The following is a 19,780-nucleotide window of genomic DNA, read 5'->3' as shown; positions in this document are numbered from 1 at the left end:
CAAGTTGCCATTTCCGTGCCTTTCTTTCACACACAACACAACGTGTTTTTTTGTATCCTCTATTTTATTTGTGTGGCACAACCCAAAGTGCAAACAAAATTTATTTTCCATTTAGTTTTATAAAGCGCAAACAACATACAAAACAGAAAAGGAGAGAAACGAAACAAAACGAAAAGAAAAGCAAAGGACAAGAGCAACATTCGAAGAGCCAAAGGGAGAACAGAGGGGCAGAGAGAGAGAGAGAGAGAGAGAGAGTACAGCTAAGGGCAAAGCCAAACAAAGTTCAATCAAGTTAACTTTGTTGCCAAAGCGAAAAGGAAATGTGCGCGGAAGGAAAAGTCCATGACCGGGGGCAGCCGTAGATACAGGGGCAGAGGGGAAAACAGGAGAAAGTTCAAAGTAACTCTGGACTTTAGACTAAAAGTCGTGGCCGATTTGACCAGGCCACACTGCAGTACAGCAAGGACGAAGCATCGGCAGAGCTCCCGAAGCGTGGCTTAAGTGTATTTAATAAAGTTTTCTCCTTATTTCCTTTTTTTCTTCATCTTCCTTGATGCTTTATCACTGAAATCTGGGCAACCGCCTTTGCCTCTCAGCTATCAGCTATCAGCTTTCCCTATGGATTTTCTGCCCTGCAAGTTTTGCCCTCCAAGTTTAAAGGACACACTTTAAGTCGAAGGGTGGCAGGAGGGGCAGCAGCGAACACAGATGATTGGCTCTGGTCAAAATGGGTGGGAGCAGAGGGGATAAGTATGTGGTTTAGTGAGTGCAAATTTCAGCACACACTTTTTGTCACGTATTTTGATTTTATGAATGGGGGCGAAAGAACATCATTTAGCGTGGAGCAAACCTAACTGAAAAGCGAAGGAAAACTTTAAATAAAAGTGTGCGAAAAATGTGGAATATGTTGTGGAATATTTAGGGCTCTTTTTCGTAGCTACGAACCAGAAAACCTTTGCAAAAGACTGCCCAAAATGCTGACCAAAACTCTTCATAGAACCCTGCCCTAAGCCCTTGCCAAAACTCTTTCTCAACGGCCTGCTCCCTGCCCTTGCTTTAGCAACTTTTCCAACCGGAAGCAGCAAAGTGAAAACTTGAAGTATCTGAAATATTTGAAAACTGCAACAGCTGCTTGGAGATGATATCTCCTTTTGGAGCCCAAAGTCTTGAGAAAACAATCTGCAATCAGCACTGAGCAGCAGCTTCACTTTACGTGCTGCTGCCTCAAGTTTATCCACTCTTTTGCTGCCTCTCTTTCCACTTTCATAATGACCCAAGGCACGCCCTGGAATTGGGTCAAGTTGTGTGCCAATAAGGGCTCCATGGCTGAACATGGACTTGGACACGGACACGGACATGGACACACAAATGGAGTTGGTTGGACATGGACACAGAAGTGGAGTTGGACATGGGGCCGGCCCTAGCCTAGCCAATGATTATTTGCATAGAACTTTGGCGCGTTTTTGCGGTTCGTGTGTGCGAGGCCAATTAAATAGCCCAAGAAGAACAGGCAGGGGAACAGCAATGGGAATGGGAATGGGAATGGGAATAAGAAAATCAATTACAAAACTCCACTTCAAAATGGTGAAGAGCTAAATGACTTCCGCTCAAGATGTTGTTGTCGTTACTCGCTCCACGGTTTCTCGGTTTCTCTTAATTGCTTGCCCGCAGAGTCAGTGCCAGAGCCAGTGCCACAGTCAGTGCCAGAAGCCAACAGAGCCACAGATTGCTGCAGTCAGTGGAAGCCTAAAACGGAAATCATGTTATGGCCAAGAGCTCTGGGGACAGAGGCAAACGGCCAACAACAAGAACAGAGCAGAACAGCAGAGAACAGTCGTAACTCATAAATATAATGACAAATCAGAAAAAAATTCAAGTGGCAGCTGGACAGCAATCAAAAAGCTGATGAAGAGCCTCCATGCAGCTCTCCGTCTCTCTCTCTCTCTCTCTCTCTCTTTGTCTGTCCTCTTGGTGGAGTGCTGAGTCAGAAAAATAATGGAAAACAATTTAGACACTGTGCAGGGAAGGGGAATGGACAGACCATGACCATGATAGAGATGAAAGAAAAGCCAGCAATAACAATTGAATTTTCCAATGCTGCTTATTGTTTTTCCAGCCTCAAAAGCAACAGAAGACGATGAAGAAATTGGCCGGACCGCAGCCCTGGTCGAAAGCCTTGTTAAAATGCAATCAAATTGTAGCCAAAAGGGAAAGAGATTGCTGCAAGGGGGATGGAGTTGGAGTCGGAGTTGGAGTCGGAGTCGGAGTTGGTGCTGCACGAGTGGCAGAGCTGAACCACAAATATTTGCTGGCCAGGCCAAAAGCCAGTTTAATTTTGGCCTCAAGCGATGGGGTACTCCTTTTTGCTCTAGAAAAGAACAACAAACAACACAAGATATGGAAGTTCCTTGGCTAGAACGAAGTCTAGATACACTTACTTCCCTATTGGCTTATGAGCCAAGAACTACCCTGGGGTTACCCCACTTTCTGGCACAGATATCGCCTTTGTTTGTTATGCTCCAAAGACAGAGTATCGCCAGAGAACAAACCTCAACTTTTTGGCATTCACTCGAGTGCAACGTGGCATGGAGGCCCGGCCTGACTGCCTGCCTGCCTGCAACTTTTGGGGGCTGCTGCTTGGCTACTGGTTTTTGCCTCACAGAAAAAGAAAAACTTGCAACTACCCAAACAGTAGCCCCTCGTCAGACAGAGGCCCACATTTGATTCCAATTCCCCCCTCTATCTCTTCTGTGTTTCTGGGTCTCTTGAATCTCAGTCATGTGTGGCATGTGTGTAACTGCCTCTGCCTCTCCCTCTGCCTTCCATCCAAGTTTTTGCAGTACGTAAATCTGCGTGGCTTTCTGTTCCCTCTCTCTGTTTGTTTTCCTTATATTTTTTTAAATATGCTACGTGCAGCGACAACCGACAAACTTCTCGACTGCAGAACGTGCTTGGTATTTGTTGTTTGAAATGAGAAGAAAAAACCAACAAAAAAAGAGACTACGAAAATAACAAAAAAAAAAAGTTGCCAAGAAGTTGCCGCCGACAACGAGAGATGTCGGTTGACTTTGTCATATGAAAAGTAAACAAGCGACAGGCAAAAGGCAACAAAAGTAAAGGCCCACACGAAGCAGGGCAGGCCAAAGTAGAGTCAAGCCAAAAGCCAGCCAGCCAGGCAGAGTCGCGGCAAATTATGTGAGAGAGTAAAAGCCACAGCCAGAGGCGCACGCGGTCTAATGAGAAGCCAGGGATAAAGTGGCATAAAAGTGGCAAACAATTGGATAGTCAAAGAAAAAGCCACAACGAAACAGAAATTTTAAGATCAAAGCCAATTCAGCGCACATTTAACATTCAAATTAAAGTAAAATAAAATATAGAATTTTGTATGGTAAAAAGATTCTCGAAAGATCCTCCTAAGCCTTAGCATCTCATGGTTTTATTCAAAGCAGCATCTTCCAGGTCAGACCAAAACATTTTCAATTAAATGTAGCCTAAGCCTCTCCCTCAACCCCTGCACTGCTTTGTGTCTGCTCCTTTTCAACTTTGTCACATAGTTGGCGACACTCACCGAAACTTGACATTAACTCTGGCGGTTCTCGCACACGTTTGAACTTTCTGAAGCCAGCAATGGATCCTACTTAAGCCCTGTGTACCCCCCACCTGCCGCCTTTAGCATTGTTTGTTTGAGTGTGTGGCACAGACGAAAAATAGTTAATTATAGTGGCAAGTGGCTTACAAAAGAAATGGCGACAATTCTTAGGGAGCAATAAAACTATTTTACGAGCCAAAGTTTTCGGCGAAAAAAGAAGAAAGTTTTGCGCTTTGCACTGAGAATATTAATAATAAATGTGAGAAGGGTGCTGGAGGGTACATGTGGCATGGGAGTGGCACTCCCTGCTTTGAGTGTGAGATGCAATCAGCTTATGCAAATCCTTGTTGATTTTAAAATAATGAAATGGCAGTGTCCATTGCATGAATAATCCATGAAACACAAATACACAAAGCGTGGGCGAAGGGAAGGAAGCATCTGCAGATATCCTTTATGGTGCGCCATGCCGTATACGCAATTTACCCCGGTACACATTTATTGTTGTCTTGGCCTGCGTAATGTAATTGCAATCGGGACAGAACAAAGCACAAACAACACAGAGACAAACGGCATGGGCACCAGGGGGGAAAAATGCGCACATATTTTCATTAAATATTTAGCCAAATTCGAATTGTTTTTACCCCCTCCCAGCACCATCCAGTGGTGCCAGTGGGTAGCCCCTGTCCAATATCCATTCCCGACTTTATGTGAAGAAACTTAATTTGCCGCCGTTTGCACAAAAATTGTTTGTTTGCTTTGTTTGTGACTCTGTGTGTGTATTTTTCGTTTGAGGTAATTGTGCAAACAGAAATTCTGGCAAAAGAGAGAGGCACACCCACACACTGAATGGCCCTGGAAAATTGCGCCAGCAGCCAAAATCAAAAGCACACACAGAAGTCCACAAGAATAACACTTTGCAAATATGTAAACTATTTTTCCACTCAAGTGACAAAAAAAAACTATAAACTTTGTGGCAACTATTTTGGAAAATGCGAGAAGAGTTTTTTGGGTAATGAAGTTGAAAATTGAATGGAATAAAAGTAAATTTAAGGAAGAAAAAAAACTTGTACTGGTACCGGATGCATTCAAGAGAATTTTATATTTTAAAAATATAAAAATAATCTAACAAAAGGCATCAGAAGATGGAAAAATGAAGAGTAAGTGGGTGTAGCACAGCCAGAGAATCTCTAAGAGAGAGTCGCCACAGGGATCCCGCCGATTAGTTGCATTCTCAGCCAAAGAGCCAAGAAATTTCTGAATGAGCTTCTGGCTCGCTGTCTGCGTGGGCAATCAGGTTGCAATTGTTTTGGTTTTGGCTTTGATTTCACAGAAAATGTATTAACAATTTATGTGTGTGACGCATTTTGTGTGTGTGTATGGCTCTCAAAGTCAAAGCCGCACAAACAGCAAGACGAAAACGAAAACAAAAACAAATTATAAATCTTCAAAAGCATTCTCAAAAACAGTAGGAGAGATAGAGAGAGGGATGAGGGGTAGAGGCGAAATTGTTGTTTTTAGCAAATAGAGGAAGAAAACAGACGGAGGGACGGCTAACTTAAGAAGCGGCTAAGCGTAGGGAGGCTAAATATCTAGAGGATGAAACTGGTGGTGTTGATACCAAGGAGGGGTGGCCGGGGCACAAGTAGTTGGCAGATAAAAGCCGCTATAAAATCTGTCAAATAAACATCAAAGCGGATGCGCAACGCTTGACATGCTAAAATATACTTTATAATCATGCGTGGCACAGTGTGAGATTGGCATGGGATATGCCCAGAGAATATTGTATCTGTATCTCGCAGAGATGTATCTGTGTACACAGACTTGTGTATGTTTGCTGGCGAGGGCATGTTAATGGCTTGTCGGAGGCCAAACGGAGGTGCCTATGCCACCACCATCAACACCCAGCAGCAGCAGCAGCAGCAGCAGCACCAGAACCAGTGGAAGGCAGCAGGCAAGGAGGAGAGCGCAGAAGATTCGCGAGAGTATGTGGAGTGTTCGCTTCGCCAATGCTAAAGTAATAGCACATGGCATAAAATAACATAAAAACATTGATGGCTGCAAATGATAGAGAGCTCTGGCCAGAGACAGCCGCCAAGGGGGGTGCAGGCTCTGTGCCGGGGGAGGCGATGATTGATGTACCCATTGAAATTGAATAGAATATAATAATGTACCTATGGTAGACATGATCAACGTGAATGGGAATGGCTACGGGGTACGCAGTACGGGGAGTGAAAATGATGCGGCAAAGTACTGAGAGAATAAGAGAGGGAGATAAATTGAATGGAAAATGGATTAGAGCTTAAATAGATCGACAGATCTATCTTGATATTTATGTAGGAATTGGAGTGAATTAATGAGAGTTTCTTGATAGCTAAATTCCTGCCACATAGCATAGAAATTCTCCCTTCAATTCGTGATTTTTCTTTCATATTTTCTGCTTATTCGATTATAGAAAAATTTACATTTTCCCGCTTGCCGCAGGGCATACCAAAATATTCCCCACTGCCACCTGCCTGCCACACATAGGACAACTCAACATGTCAACATCATTTTCAATTTTCACACATCAGCATTACAGATCAGATACGCCCCTCTTACGTATGCATGAGGCACCCCCCTGCCGTGCCTTGCCACGCCACTGCCCGCGGTGCCTACCAGGCTACGCATCAATGGATTTCCTTCCATTTCTTTCCCTGCCCCCTGCCCCTTCTTTCCCCCTTGTGTTCTGCCCATTGGCACATTAGAAAACGTGACACAAATTTCATATTGATGTCTTCTTTTGGCAGATGGGGGGGTGAGCTCCCCCTGTACCCATTTTGGTTGTGTTTTTTTTGATGATGCTGCTAAAGGCAATACATACAATTTTCACACACAGCCACGAAACAGCAACAACAACAGCAATGACAATGACAATGTTGGAACAAGAAAGAGATGGAGAGAGAGAGTTCTATGGATTGCGGGAATGGCGATGGATGGATGGAGTGCTAGGACAAAGTGTGAATTAGGCGCAAAAGTTGAAAGAAAAATAATAATTCAGCTTCGTAAACGAGCATATGTATACATATGTACATATGTTTCTTTTCTTATTATAATACAATACATTTCACGACTTTTTGAAGTCTCTTTCTCAGACCCATGGCATAGGGAATGGGGAATATAATAACAGAAAATGGTGTAATAATTTTCAAGTATTTTTTTTCTGCTATTCGAGTGCATACGTCACATACAGGCAGACAGACGTATGACAGTTTCCCTTTCGCTTTTTAATGGTCGGGTAGTAAGAGCCCAGCCCAAGCATGCTTCAAGTTCATAATTTTTAAATTTTATTGTCTCTCTCTCTCTCTCTCTCTCTGTATTTTGCTGTCCCTTACCTACCCTTCCTCCGACCATTCCACACGCATTGTGCGTAAATTTTATATATTTTGTATGTTACTGAAATATTTATACAAATTTGTATCTCTTATCTCTCGCTGGCGGCCGCTTTTGGCATTGCAGGTGCCCATAAAAGATTGTAATAAAAAAAATATAAAACTTGAGATGTGTCGTCCGTCTCACTTTTCCCACTCACGCCGGGCATTATCCCCTTCCCCTCCTATGTCCCCATATCTGGCCAACTGCTTGGGTAGCGCGCAATTTTTTACTCGAACATAAAAAGGGCCAACAGTCAAGGCGGCAACGTCACCGAAAAACAACAATAAAAACAGCACAATAATTTACGTAAATGCCTAGGCAATACATACATATGTATGTATGTATGTCTGTGATATCTGATATTCGGAGGGGTCTCATTTGGCGGAAAGAGCGAAGAGCGGGAGACTGCGGACTCTGAGTGACAGTTTTTGTGGCCTCTGGCATTTGAATTTGAAGAATTTTACAGCAGCGAGATGGGAAAAATTAAAGCACCCTCAAGGCAGGCTTAAAACTTGACAATTTCGCACCACTAAGTGAGAGAAAACTCCGTTTATTATTAGAATTAAATACATTCTTCATACCCCATCGATCCACCCTCGGCAGCAACGCAGCATCATGCCAATGGGTAGGGGGTGGCCGCATAGCTGACATTTACCCTACCATGACTCGTATCTTATCATCTGTCTGGGCTGTTCTGGCAGAGCGTCGCCAGCCTCGCTCCATGTACAGATACAAAGTACATGCATATTTACACAATTCGTTGCAGCTTCTACGCTTTAGCAATCAAATTACAAAACCAACAACAACATGGCACCAGCAACGGCAGTAGAATGACAGCGTGAAAACTGGAGCATTGTTTGATTGACATTTGATTGACAAACAACAGAATAGAGAACAACAACCACATGCTATGGGAACCCCAGGGAGACGACACAGCCGGCGAGCGACATTCAAGCAAAAAGGTTGATAAAATTCCACACAACAAAACAACAACCAAAATTGGCGCCAGCAAAAAAGCAACAGAAATAATTTGCTTAAAGGGGGGAAATTAACACCTTCAAGTTAATGACTAACACAAGCAGCAGAGCGAGGAGCAGCAGCTTCGCCGTAGAACAAACATTAAGAGCAGCCCTCGTTCATTATGACGCACATTCATTATTGTTGTTAAGGTTGTTGTAGTTGTGGTTGTAGCTGTTGCTTTGGCCAGTTTAGGAGCGCTGTTTGTAATTAATTTCCGTTTGTGTGTAGCCGCAGCAAAGTCTGTGGTGCAAAACTTAAATAAACCACAGCAGGAGACAAAACAGGCACAGACAGACGAGAGAGAGAGAGAGAGAGAGGCAGAGGTAAACACTTAAAGCCAAGTTAACAACAGAGGGCAGGCATACTAACTAACAGCCAACGCACACATAACTTACAAATTTGGCCAAGATAACCATAGAACTGTATGTAAATCGATGGGTTTATGCCCTGGGAATGTGACTTTTATAGAAAGTAAATAAGCAGAGCTAATAGCTGTAGCCATTTACACATTTATTTCAGTTTTCTTTTAGGCCGAAAACCCACTGTGACACAGCAACAACAACAATATAAGAAAAAGAGCTTATTTTTATTTAGCTCAAACATTTACCAACCTGATATGTAATTTAGCATGCCCATCTCTGGCTTATAGTGAGATACAAACACAACAAAAACTATGCCCAGAAAACCCGTTTTCCGAACACGTTGCGGTGCGGCAGTGTGCGGCAGAGATGAAGGCCTGCCCAACAAAAAACCGACACCGACACGCGCTATGAGAGTAGCGGCCTGAAGAGGTTAGGGATTTTAGTTGGATACTCTGTATAGATACAGATGCATATATACGTATATATAGATACATATATCGGACAAAAGGCACGCTCGATCTGTTGAATGTCTGACGTCGTTGTCGGCATTTGTTTCACTTGATTTGTGACATTAAAGAAAAGTTATAAAAACGCCGACACAACCGGCCCAGGAGGCCGGGAGGTTTGCTGTTGGTTCGATCGAGTTTTGTTGTTGGCTAAAAACTGCAATCGAAAAGCACTGCCAATATCAGGCATACTTGTGCCCATCGAAAAGATTTCCCCTCCAACTTGATGATGATGATGATGATGACGATGACGCCTGCCCTGAACTTCAGACGCTGATAAGCCCAGCTGTGCGGGGGGGAGCACAGAGCGCAGGGAGTCGCCTCGCCAACGTGTAACTGTTTTGGGTAGGCGCATCGATTATCGGCGTTTAATTAAACGTTACGAGCCGCCAGTCGCCAGTCGCCAGCCGCCAGTCGCCAGACCACAGCACAGTTCCCCTGTTGCGCCTACCCCTCGAAATAATTGCTACTGGTATTTAGCAAGCATTCCCCATGCCTCCTGATAAGATTTCCTGCTCCGCGAATGGTTGGGCGGCAGCGGGGTGGAGGGTAACAAAAAAACAAAAAAATTGTGGCAGATTTCTTTGGCTGATAGTGAAATAATATTTTTTGTTTTGTTTTTGTTTTGTGACTCGTTTGATTTTTGCCGGCAAACCAATCGATAAGTGCCATGCCAAATTGTGGTTGTAAATTGAAGTCAAGTGTCGGTAAAAATAAAAAACTATACGTATACAAATATAAAGGTATATAGAAAACAAAAAACAACACTAATTGGAAAGCACTTGATGATCTATGATCAGGCGGCGCGGGATTATGTCCAAGTGCAAGTGAAGGGAATTAAAAGTCCAGTTTGAGTGTTAGTTGCTGCCTTAGTTTCTCTTTAAAGCTAGCAAGACTCTAGCTATATTAGATCCAAGTCTGTTTGTAATTTACTTCATTCAGCTTGAACTTCTTGGCAGCAGCCTGTAAAGTTGCTTAACTTTTGGCATTTCTTAGATAAACTTCCCAAGCCATTAGGGAAGGGCCTTGTGACTTTGCCTTCTCTCTCACAACTTTTTCTGGCATGGTTTTTTCTTTTCTTTTTGTTGTTTTTGGCATGTGTTGATCTTTATCATAGAGGGCCGAACATTTTTTGTGTGCTGCTCTGATGGCTGGCTGTGGGGCTGCCTGTGGCTCTGTGGCTCTGTGGCTATGCGACTTGCTCATTAATTGTTTGTTGCTTTTGTTATTGCTGGTCGTTCGCGTCAAAAACACTTAACTTCATTAACACTTACATGCCAGATACCCAGATACGAGAGACGAGATACGAGATATCTGCCCAGCAACAACATTTTGTTTTTTTCGGTTTTCCTTTCCACGAGCCAGTCCAGAGTCTTAGGCCACACATAAACGCAATTATGAAGTTTTTATCTTTGGTTTATATCTTTTGCTGGCCTGGCCCTGGGTTGGCACATCATCTGTCTAATAAATAGTTGCTGCCTTGCCTCTCTATCTCTTCCGTGGTTAAAGTTTTCCAAGCTGTCCAACTGTCTCGCGTTTATTAGCTCTTTGCTCTGCCGTCACTTTGATGCACTTCTTCATTCAACTTTACTCACACCCCTTGGTTGTTACACCTTTGTTTTTTTTTCTAATTAAAGTTCGACCAGTTGATGGGCCTGGGATCTCAGGTTGCCAGATTCTCAGCCTTCTCAGCCTCTCTCTCTGTTCTTGGCCGCTTTGTTTTGCGTTTAATTATCGCCTTTGTGTTTCCTTCAGCATTCGTTTTTTTCTGCTTTTTGAGCAAATACCGCGCACGGCCTTTGCCGACGATCGTGGCGCCAAGATAAACCAAAAGAACATGTTTTGCTCTCAAGTGGCCGACCCGACACACAATGGGAATCAACTTGTTTTATTTTGTTGCTGCTCTTGTTGTTGTTGAGTCATCAAGAAAGCATTTTGGCGTCTGATATGAAACATGCCGCCTTGCAAATTAACTTTGGCCTAAGCCACTCCAAACAGCTACAGATACAGACACAGACACACACTCGTACACATGTACTTGTATGCGCATTGTAAAGGCACAAATTGAAAGGAGAATGGCCAGAATGGTCGGACAGCCGGGGGCCACAGCGCCCCGAGAGGCCCTGGGGAACATGCACGACTCAACGATGACCTACAAAAAAATAAAAATGATTTGCAATTGTAAAAGGAAACCAACTGACTTGGCTATTGTGCTCGATAAAATATATCAAAAATTGATTATTTTTCAACTTGAAAGAGTAGAAAAATATTACAAGTCAGTTTAAATGTATAAAAAAAACTTCGGCAAGCAAATGAAACACTAAAAACTCAAGAAAAGGCAACAGAAAATAGGAATAATCCATTGTCCATCAAGGCTGCATGCGACAGGGCCCGCAGACCCCAGTTACTGAAGCCCCAAAGCCTACGGGGGCCAAAATGAATTGAATTTGTACATTTGCGTAATGTGTGCTCAAGACATGGCCGGGCACAGGGCGGGGCAGTGCCAAGAAAATGGAAATGAAAATGATTAGCCCCATCAAGCCGCACGGACCACGCATCTCCTCAATCCCTATGGCTATGACGACCGCAATAGACACGCGGGGCAGCAGCATTGCCCAACCAAGAGATGAGATGAGATGAGATGAGAGACGAGATGAGAAGAGACCGAGGCCAAGCTCCAAGGGCTCTCACCTGGCCTGGAGAGTTCACAAAGGCCATGTCGAAATGTGGACGCAGCTTCATGAATTTTCTATGATAAATGGAACGTCACGGCTGGCGGCTTATCTATCAAAAGAAAAGCACAACAACGACAGCAACAGCAACAGCAACAACAACAACGAGCAACAAATTGAATATGCACAGCCTACGTGGCGAATGAGTAATGTTGGTTGCCTCGACTCTGAACGTGGTTTTTGATCTTGGTTTCAATTTTGGTCTCAATTAAAGTCGCTTCAGCGTAGATTGAGAGACGTGTTGGGACGTGTTGTGGGCCCTGTTGATTAACATATCTACGATGTTGGGGATGTTTTATCTCTGTATCTATTTATCTCTGCGTCTCCATTTATCTTTGTGTAATTTTTGGTGTATTATCAAATCCATATTGTAGCCCAATCCCTGCCTGATGCTGTAGATAACACAAAGTTGGTCTATCCAAAGATTTGCATAATTAATTAATGAACTTTTGTGTTGTGGCTTGGCCACTGGGTTTTATGGTGCAAAATCAAAAATGCGCATAAATTGTACACCAAAAAATGTTATAAATTGTGCGTAATAAAACACAAAAAACACCAAACATTTACAACACACAAATTTACAACAAAATCAAACGTGTAGAAAGCAGGTGGCACTGTTGAGTTGACAGCAAAGGGAAACTTCTTTCCTCTTCAAGGAAACCCACTAGCAAGTGGCAGACAGACAGCAGCCTACAATTCTAGATTGTGAAGTGTTAACTGGGTCAACACACGCCCCGCCACCCTTGGACACTCCTAGCGCACTGCCGCAGTGCAAATAATTACAGGGACTTGGCCCAGGTCTCGACAACCCGCTCATTTCCCTGGCACTTTGGCTAATTGTCTTCATTTGTCGCCATCTCAGCAGCAGGCAGCAGGCAGCAGGCAAAGGCGGCAACTCTTTCGGCGCAATCCGCTGGCGTTGGAGGGGACAAACAAAAACAGAAAACAGAAAGAAGAAAATTACACAAAATGGAAACTTGGGACTTGCTTTGCTTGCATAATGTTCATGCAATTAAAAGCCATGTCCTGGCACAGTGCCGGGCAAGGACGCAGCTCTCCAAACGATAAATGAAAAGCGAAATGCGAAAATGCGAAATGCGGAAAAAAATAAGAACACAGAAAGCTAAACCACAAATTTAGGTCAGCAGCAACTAAAGAACGGGGCAGAGGCGAGAACTGGAAATTCTCTTTAGTTTTTTAAGCGCGCTAATTAATTAAAATGAAATACAATGGCCGCGAATAGTGGTGCGGTGCTTCCCGCCCAAGGAACAAGAGATGTAATTTACTGTGAATTGGGGGGCTATGGGGTGAGGCTTTGGGTTTGCTGCTGGGATTTCTGTGTCAAGTGGTTGGGGGTTCGCTGCGTTCTTTGAAGTTTATAAAGTTATGAAAATGGTTGGTGATGGAGATGGATTAACATGTTTAAGGATAAATATGTGATGCGCTCCAAACTGTCCAACTTTTAGTTACTTTGTTCACCCACTTTGCTGTGGTTCACGCGTCGTATGAGTAATGAATGCGATCGTAGACACGGCAGACTGCTCATCTGTTGGCCCAGCCCAGCCATATAATACTGTAGCCATTTCAATTAAAAATGAAAGAAAACAAAAAAAAGGACAGAAAAGAAAAGAAAACTCTGACTGCCGCCGCAGCCGCCGACGACGTCATTAATTAGGAATGCTCTCCGAGCGTTCGCCTTTCAAGTGTCTCGAGGGGGCCAGACTGCAGCGGGGGGGCCCAGTGCCAGGGAAAGGCAAAGGCAAAGGCAAAGGCATTGGCCGCCTGGTCGCCATCGCTTTGTGTTGGCGTTGGGGCATAAACTTTTTTGTGCGACTGTTGTTGTTGGAATGCGCTTTGTGCAAATTGCAAATAAATTGTAAAAGCCGCCAACGAAAAGCAGCCACTCAAAGGCGCCAAAAGCCGACAAGGCAGGGGGACTATATAGCGCCAAAGGGGAGTGGGCATGGGGAATGGGGTATGAGGTGGCTCTGTTTTGATGCCGCCAATTTCATGCCACTTTGCATTTTAATTAAAAGTATCCTTTTAACCCTCCCCTCCATCTGTCTTCTTGCTTTGTCTTTGCAGTCCAGGAATGCACCACAGATTCCGAGGAGCTGATGTATCACCAGGTGCGTGCCTCCTCCTCGTGCAGCGCCCCGCCCGACCTGCTGCTGGTCAGTGAACGTGACAATAATATACAACTGCGATCGCCGGTGGTTAATATAATCACCACACCGCCGGGCAATGCCTCCGGCACGGCTGGCAACAAGCAGCTGCAGCAGCAGGGGCACCAGCATCACCAGGCGCTGCCCCATACCCATGCCAGCAGGCACCACCATCAGCATCCCATGCAGCTGCCGCAGGACATGAGCAGCAGTGGCAGCCACACAAAGCATTTGCGCATCAGCAGCAGCAGCGCCGGGGGCAAGCATGGCAAATATGCAAATGTGCAACAGCAGACGGTGCCGCCAGGCGTCGATGAGGATGTGGTCGATGCGGCAGCAGCGGCTCAGCCCTCAGCCCAACAGCAGCAGCAACATTCGCGGCACTTGCACCACCACAAGGAGGAACGCATCCGCTTGGAGGTGAGTCCATCAGTCCATCAGTCCATCAGCCCCATAACTTGATAAGCTTATTAGATATTTAATTGCCAGGGCAAAGTCAAGTATCCAAACCCATAAACATTTATTTTTATGGTCCCATTTTGATTTTCACTTCTCCACTCAATTAATGGAGGAATTTATGGATTTTTCTCATCGTTCTTTCATAACCCAAAAATATATTCATATAGTACTTTATCTTTATACACTAAAATCGCAAAAGATAATTGCTCTTTGGGTATTAAACATGCCAGTTTTAGAGGGAAATGGAAGCTACAGCTTCACTGAGAATAAAAAAAGCGTGAAGAAAATAAACAAATTTAAATTGTAATGAAATATTTGCCTTGCAAATAAAAAACATTGAAATGATACAGAATTCACTTTGATTTAAATGTAAACTTGCGTTGAAAAGTATTTTCGTTACGGATAAAATGAAAACGGATGAAATTTGAGGCAAATAAATTTAATTTAAATGCAAAAACATTAAATTAAAATGAAAAAATATTTAATTGAAATATTCTTTATTTCAAAGTGAATAATTAATATTAAAAATTAATATTTAATATTGATATGGATTTTAATGGCATAAATGTGTTCTCTGGCTATTTGAATATTAGGACGCAAGGAAGTGTATTCATTGTCCTGCTTTGAAATAAGCTCTTTACTTCCAAAAATCGTCTGCCTATAAATACAACAGAATGATATGGATATGATGTTTGGTTTTCCATTTGTTAGCCTCTGACCCCGTGCCCCCTTCGGCTAGGTGTTGGCTGACTCGTTGTTTTGGTCAAGTTTAATCCACTCGCATGCTGTTATGCCCCCCACGCCCTCTCTCGCCACTATTGGCCATAACTCATGGCCCACTGGGCCACAACGCACATTGCCCACATAAACTCAACAATTCAATGTGCTTTTAATTAAAATTTCAATGGATGGCTGCTACAGCTTCATTTTGTTGTTCCACCCCGCCAAATATCAGTGGAGGAGAGCAGGAGGGAAAAAAAGTATTTCATTAACACAAGGGCGCCGGCAATTTTCCATTACCACCCACTGAGGATGAACATTCTCCTGCTCCTCCTACGGAGAGACTCTTCTACTCTTTTTCTCTTGTTATTCTGTGCCAAAAAAATATCAAAACATTAAAATTCAATAAAAACCATTAAAAGCAAAGCTACAAAACACGAAAAGCACTCAGAGGCAATTAAAAATCTACTACAAGCCGACAGAGAGAGAGAGTAGCAGCCAGCAGCCAACAAGAGCCAAAAGGAAATTATATTTATTTATACGACGAAACGAAACGAGATGAGAGTAGCAGGCAGAAAGCAGGGAGGAGCAGCAGGAGCAGTGGAAACTGTTGGATGCTGCTGTGTTTTGGGTTAGCACTTTATCAATGGTAATGGGTCCCCCCGCCACCAACCTAACCCAACCCCACCCATCAGCTGCTGCCAGTGCCTGTGCCAGTGCCTGTGTTGGCAAGCAAATTAAATATTTAGTCAAATTATGGCCACAATTTTCGACTGGTTTCGGTGGTCTTCTGTGTTGCTGCTAATTGTTGTTTTTTATGTGGCACATGGCTGCTGCTGCTGCTGCTGCTGCTGCGGTTGTGGCATACATTTCGCTTCTTGCTACACAACAAGTTGCAACTACACAAAGAAAAACAGACAAAACAGAGCAGAACCCATGTAGTGTACCTTAAATTGGATGAGGCAGGAGTTGTAATGTTGCAAAGTTTATTAGCAAAATGCAAAACAAATTTTGCAAAAAAACTGTGTTGGCATCAAACAGCATATTTTTTATTGTATTTCGGGTGCGAGAGTGTAGAGAAAATATATTTAAAATATAATTTAAATAAAGAGCCCCTTGGTTACTCATAGATTTCTGTTATAAGTCAAGCTGCCCTCCAATCAATACCAATACTCATACAAATCCAACTTTTATTTTCTCGTTTTTTGTTGCCGTCAAAACAGGAATTCACCTGCGACGTATCCGTTGAGGGCGGCAAGTCCTCGCAGCCGTTGCAATTCTCGTTCACGTTCTACGATCTGGACGGGCATCATGGCAAGATAACAAAGGATGACATTGTGGGCATTGTGTATACCATATACGAGTCCATTGGCAAGTCCGTGGTGGTGCCCCACTGTGGCAGCAAGACAATCAATGTGCGCCTCACCGTCAGTCCCGAGGGTAAATCGAAATCCGCACAGCCCCTGCCTGCGGCAGCGTTCGGCGGCGGCAACAACAACAACAATAGCAGCAGCAACAACAACAAACTGAAGAAGTTGCCCATGGGACTGGCAGCTGCGATGGCGAAACAAGTGAACGGCGGCAGCGGCGGAGGAGCGCTAACGACATCCGCCGGCACACGCCGTCAGCATCGGTATCGACCGCGCAAACTGATTAAGTCCGATGACGAGGACGATGACAGCAACAGTGACAAGGAGAAGGATGCACTGGCTGCATCAGCAGACCGTGCCGACCAGCAGCCAAGTGGGAGTGGCGGCACCAAGGGCGCTGGAGGCAGCAAGAGCCATCACCATCAACATCATCATGGCAGATACCAACAGAAGAGCAGCTCGAAAGTGGAACAGTGCTGTGTCGGGGCTGCCACGGAGCTCCAGCAAACGTCGGACAACACCTACGAGAACATGTTGAATCTCAAACAGGAGCAGCAGCCACAGCAGCCGACTGGCAACAGCAACGATGTGGCCGATTGTCCTTCGCATCGCCAGTTGCATCATCAGCGGCAGCAGGACATCTACATGAAGCAGGCCACACAGCGCGTGAAGATGTTGCGGCGAGCGCGCAAACAAAAGGTAGGCACAAGGTAACAAAGACAAAACAAATTATGACAAAAACAAAAACACACACACACACGGAATGTGGCTAGGAAATGGTTAACACCATTTTCCTGGCCACAACGACCCTTCCTACTCCCCTGTAAGTCCCCGCCAAAAGTCGCCTTTTGTTTTTGTTATTTTGCTTTGTTTTGCATCATTTTTGTTGTTGCTTGATTTTTCGCAATTATAATTTAATTTTGTTTGCTTTTTTTTTCTTTTTGTTAAACCATCAACCAATCAACCAATCAACCACAACTTGAACCACAAAACAGTACCAGGATCACTGCATGGAGACGCGACAGCGCAGCCTCTCGGTGGGCAATGATTGGCAGCATCGCCACTTGCCACAGTCGCAGCAGCCACAAGCGGCAAATAAGAGCGCCTCGGTGTCGCCACCACCGGCCAGTGGGGGTGAGCTAATGCTGGATGGGGTGCAGCTGCGTCAGCCACGTCATCATCAATCCCAAACCCAATCCCATCATCAGCAACAGCAGCAGCGCAAGTCCGCCGAGTGCTGGAAATCGGCACTGAACCGCAACGATTTGATTAGCATAATCCGGGAGAGCATGGAGAAGAATCGTCTGTGTTTTCAGTTGAATGGGTAAGCCAAATACACAGCCCCGAATACCATTCGATTATCCTGAATCAGAACTCATTTTCTTTTCTTTTGTTTGGCGACCCAAATTCCCCATACGATTCCCTAATTGAAACACTAAACCAGCCATAAATCCCAGACAAATAAGAACCCTTGCCCAATGCAATCAGCCACTAATTGATGTTCATATTTGTCTCCTCTTGTTTCCTGTTTTTCCATAGAAAACCCCAAGCCAATGTGAGTCCCATACGGCAACCGGCAGCACAACAACAACAACAACAGCAACGCCAACGCTCCAGTACGGGATCGAAAATTCCAACACTAATTGCCAACCACAGTCCTGCCGCCCAGTCTCCGGTCAGCTGCAGTCCCACTTGCAGCCATCCGGCAGCAGCCACCTGCAACATTCCGGCGGCGTCAGCAGCACAGGCACAGGCTCCCATCGAACAGGGGGGAGCAGGTCATCATCACGACCACCCCCAACCGCACGTACCCATCTACCATCAACAGTTGGCCATTAATCCGGCCGTGCTGGCAGCCCAGCACAGTCACAACAGTGCCCACAACAAGCTAAATCTCTGTGGCTATGATTCGTTCCTCCATGCCACAATCTGTGGCGGCGGCTCGGCCGCCCACTCGCCACCACCGACAACGACGACGCCCAGCAATGTGGCCACAGTGCAGCCCATACCCAAGAAGAGTCACAATCAAAAGAGTCTGCTGCAAGGCTACCAGCGACTGGAGCAGCAGCAGCAACAGCAACAGCAACAGCAGCGGTCCAGCAAGGACTACAAAAACTACGGCAATCTCATCTATGCCAAGCTGAGCGAACAGCTGCAGCAGAAGGAGAGGGAGCAGCGCAGGCATCGCCACAAGCAGCAGCATCAGCTGCAGCAGATCCAACAGCAGCAGCAGCCACTGAAACCCAAGGAGGAATCTCTACCGGAGCAGCAGCGGGAGCAACAGCAGCAGCGTCCACCCACCTCCAGCTCTAGTTCGACGGGCTCGAAGATCTTCGGCGATGCCTTGGAGTGTGCCCATCTGCTGGCCAGCGAGGAGGAGGATCTGCCGGCCAGCCCACCGCTGACCAGCACACCCAGCAAGGTCGTCAGCACCGACACCCTCATCGATCTGAATGACGATGTGGGCGAGGCCGTGGCCGAGGCCGTCACCGAGGGTGGCAAGGCCCTGGAGGCAGACGAGGATGATTCGCACCAAGAGGTGGAGCTGGACACCAGTGCCTCCAGCTCGATGATTCATCGCTATGTGCATGAGCACATTCACCATCACTACCATCACTTCAAGGAGCAGCAGGATGTGTGAAGGAAAACTACCCCCTAAAACGCACAGCTAGAACGAATGAAACTATAAACTATTTGCATGTTGCTTATGTTTTTCGGTCCAAATGGACTAATAAGTAGCGCCAATTGTAATTTAAAGTTAGCATTTATCAGCCCAAGAAAATATTCGAATCAACAGTCTATATGGGTATCGTGTATCGTACGTAGCCTTCCTAAAGCTTATGCAAAAAACCAAAATTCAAATGCGCCTTTTTGCCTTGGCAACATCCGAATCACCGCTTTTTGCTATGCTAATCGATCTAGCAACATGCTGCAGCAACACACATATCACGTATCGAAGCGCGCAGGCAGCATGTTGCGCCCAAACATTTTGTGTTGCTGACAAAAAAAACTAAAACTAAAACTACAAAAAAAGTACAGAAATGTGTGGAAAATGACTCTATTGTTTAGTGAAAAATATTAAATTAATTGAAATTGTTGTCTATAATATGAAATTTTATGCAACGCTTTTTAGGTGTATAGAAAGGAGCAGGCGAGGAGGACTCCTTATGCGAGTTTTAAGTTATCTACCGAGATATCGTGTATATTTATGTTTTTTCGAAGCCAATTTATTTTAAACACTACTAGACTTAGTTTCTAACACTAACCGCCAACAAGACAAGCAACAATGCAACTAAACAAAAACAAAAAAACAAAACAATTTTAGTTCAATTGTTATTTTTGTAATTTGTTTATTCTACCCATCATCAATCAACCAATCAAATAATCAATCCAATTCAATTCAATCACATCAAATGAAATGAAAGAAGCACAAAAACAAAATGCAT

At 44.6% G+C, this 19,780-nt stretch overlaps 1 protein-coding gene across 3 annotated transcripts in view; it reads left to right on the top strand.

Annotated features, from left to right (window-relative positions):
• The window catches only part of LOC117579489 (protein naked cuticle), a 41,820-nt gene extending 22,170 nt beyond the window's left edge, over positions 1–19,650 (top strand). Inside the window, exons 2-5 of one of the 3 annotated variants that reach the window (XM_034265387.1) lie at positions 13,706–14,205; positions 16,188–17,033; positions 17,330–17,658; positions 17,874–19,650. In XM_034265387.1, the coding sequence (XP_034121278.1) occupies positions 13,706–14,205; positions 16,188–17,033; positions 17,330–17,658; positions 17,874–18,975 (2,777 nt within the window). In that variant the 3' untranslated portion in view covers positions 18,976–19,650. Of the gene's footprint in view, positions 1–11,703; positions 11,726–13,705; positions 14,206–16,187; positions 17,034–17,329; positions 17,659–17,873 lie in introns of those variants that run through there. The other 2 variants (XM_034265388.1, XM_034265389.1) reach the window with 2 other exon arrangements.
• The last annotated feature ends 130 nt before the right edge of the window (positions 19,651–19,780 follow it).

The sequence above is a fragment of the Drosophila guanche genome, unplaced genomic scaffold, assembly GCF_900245975.1.
Source record: "Drosophila guanche unplaced genomic scaffold, DGUA_6, whole genome shotgun sequence".
Classification (NCBI taxonomy): domain Eukaryota; kingdom Metazoa; phylum Arthropoda; class Insecta; order Diptera; family Drosophilidae; genus Drosophila; species Drosophila guanche.
The sequence above is the reverse complement of the archived record's forward strand: the minus strand, read 5'-3'. Positions and strand labels throughout refer to the sequence as shown.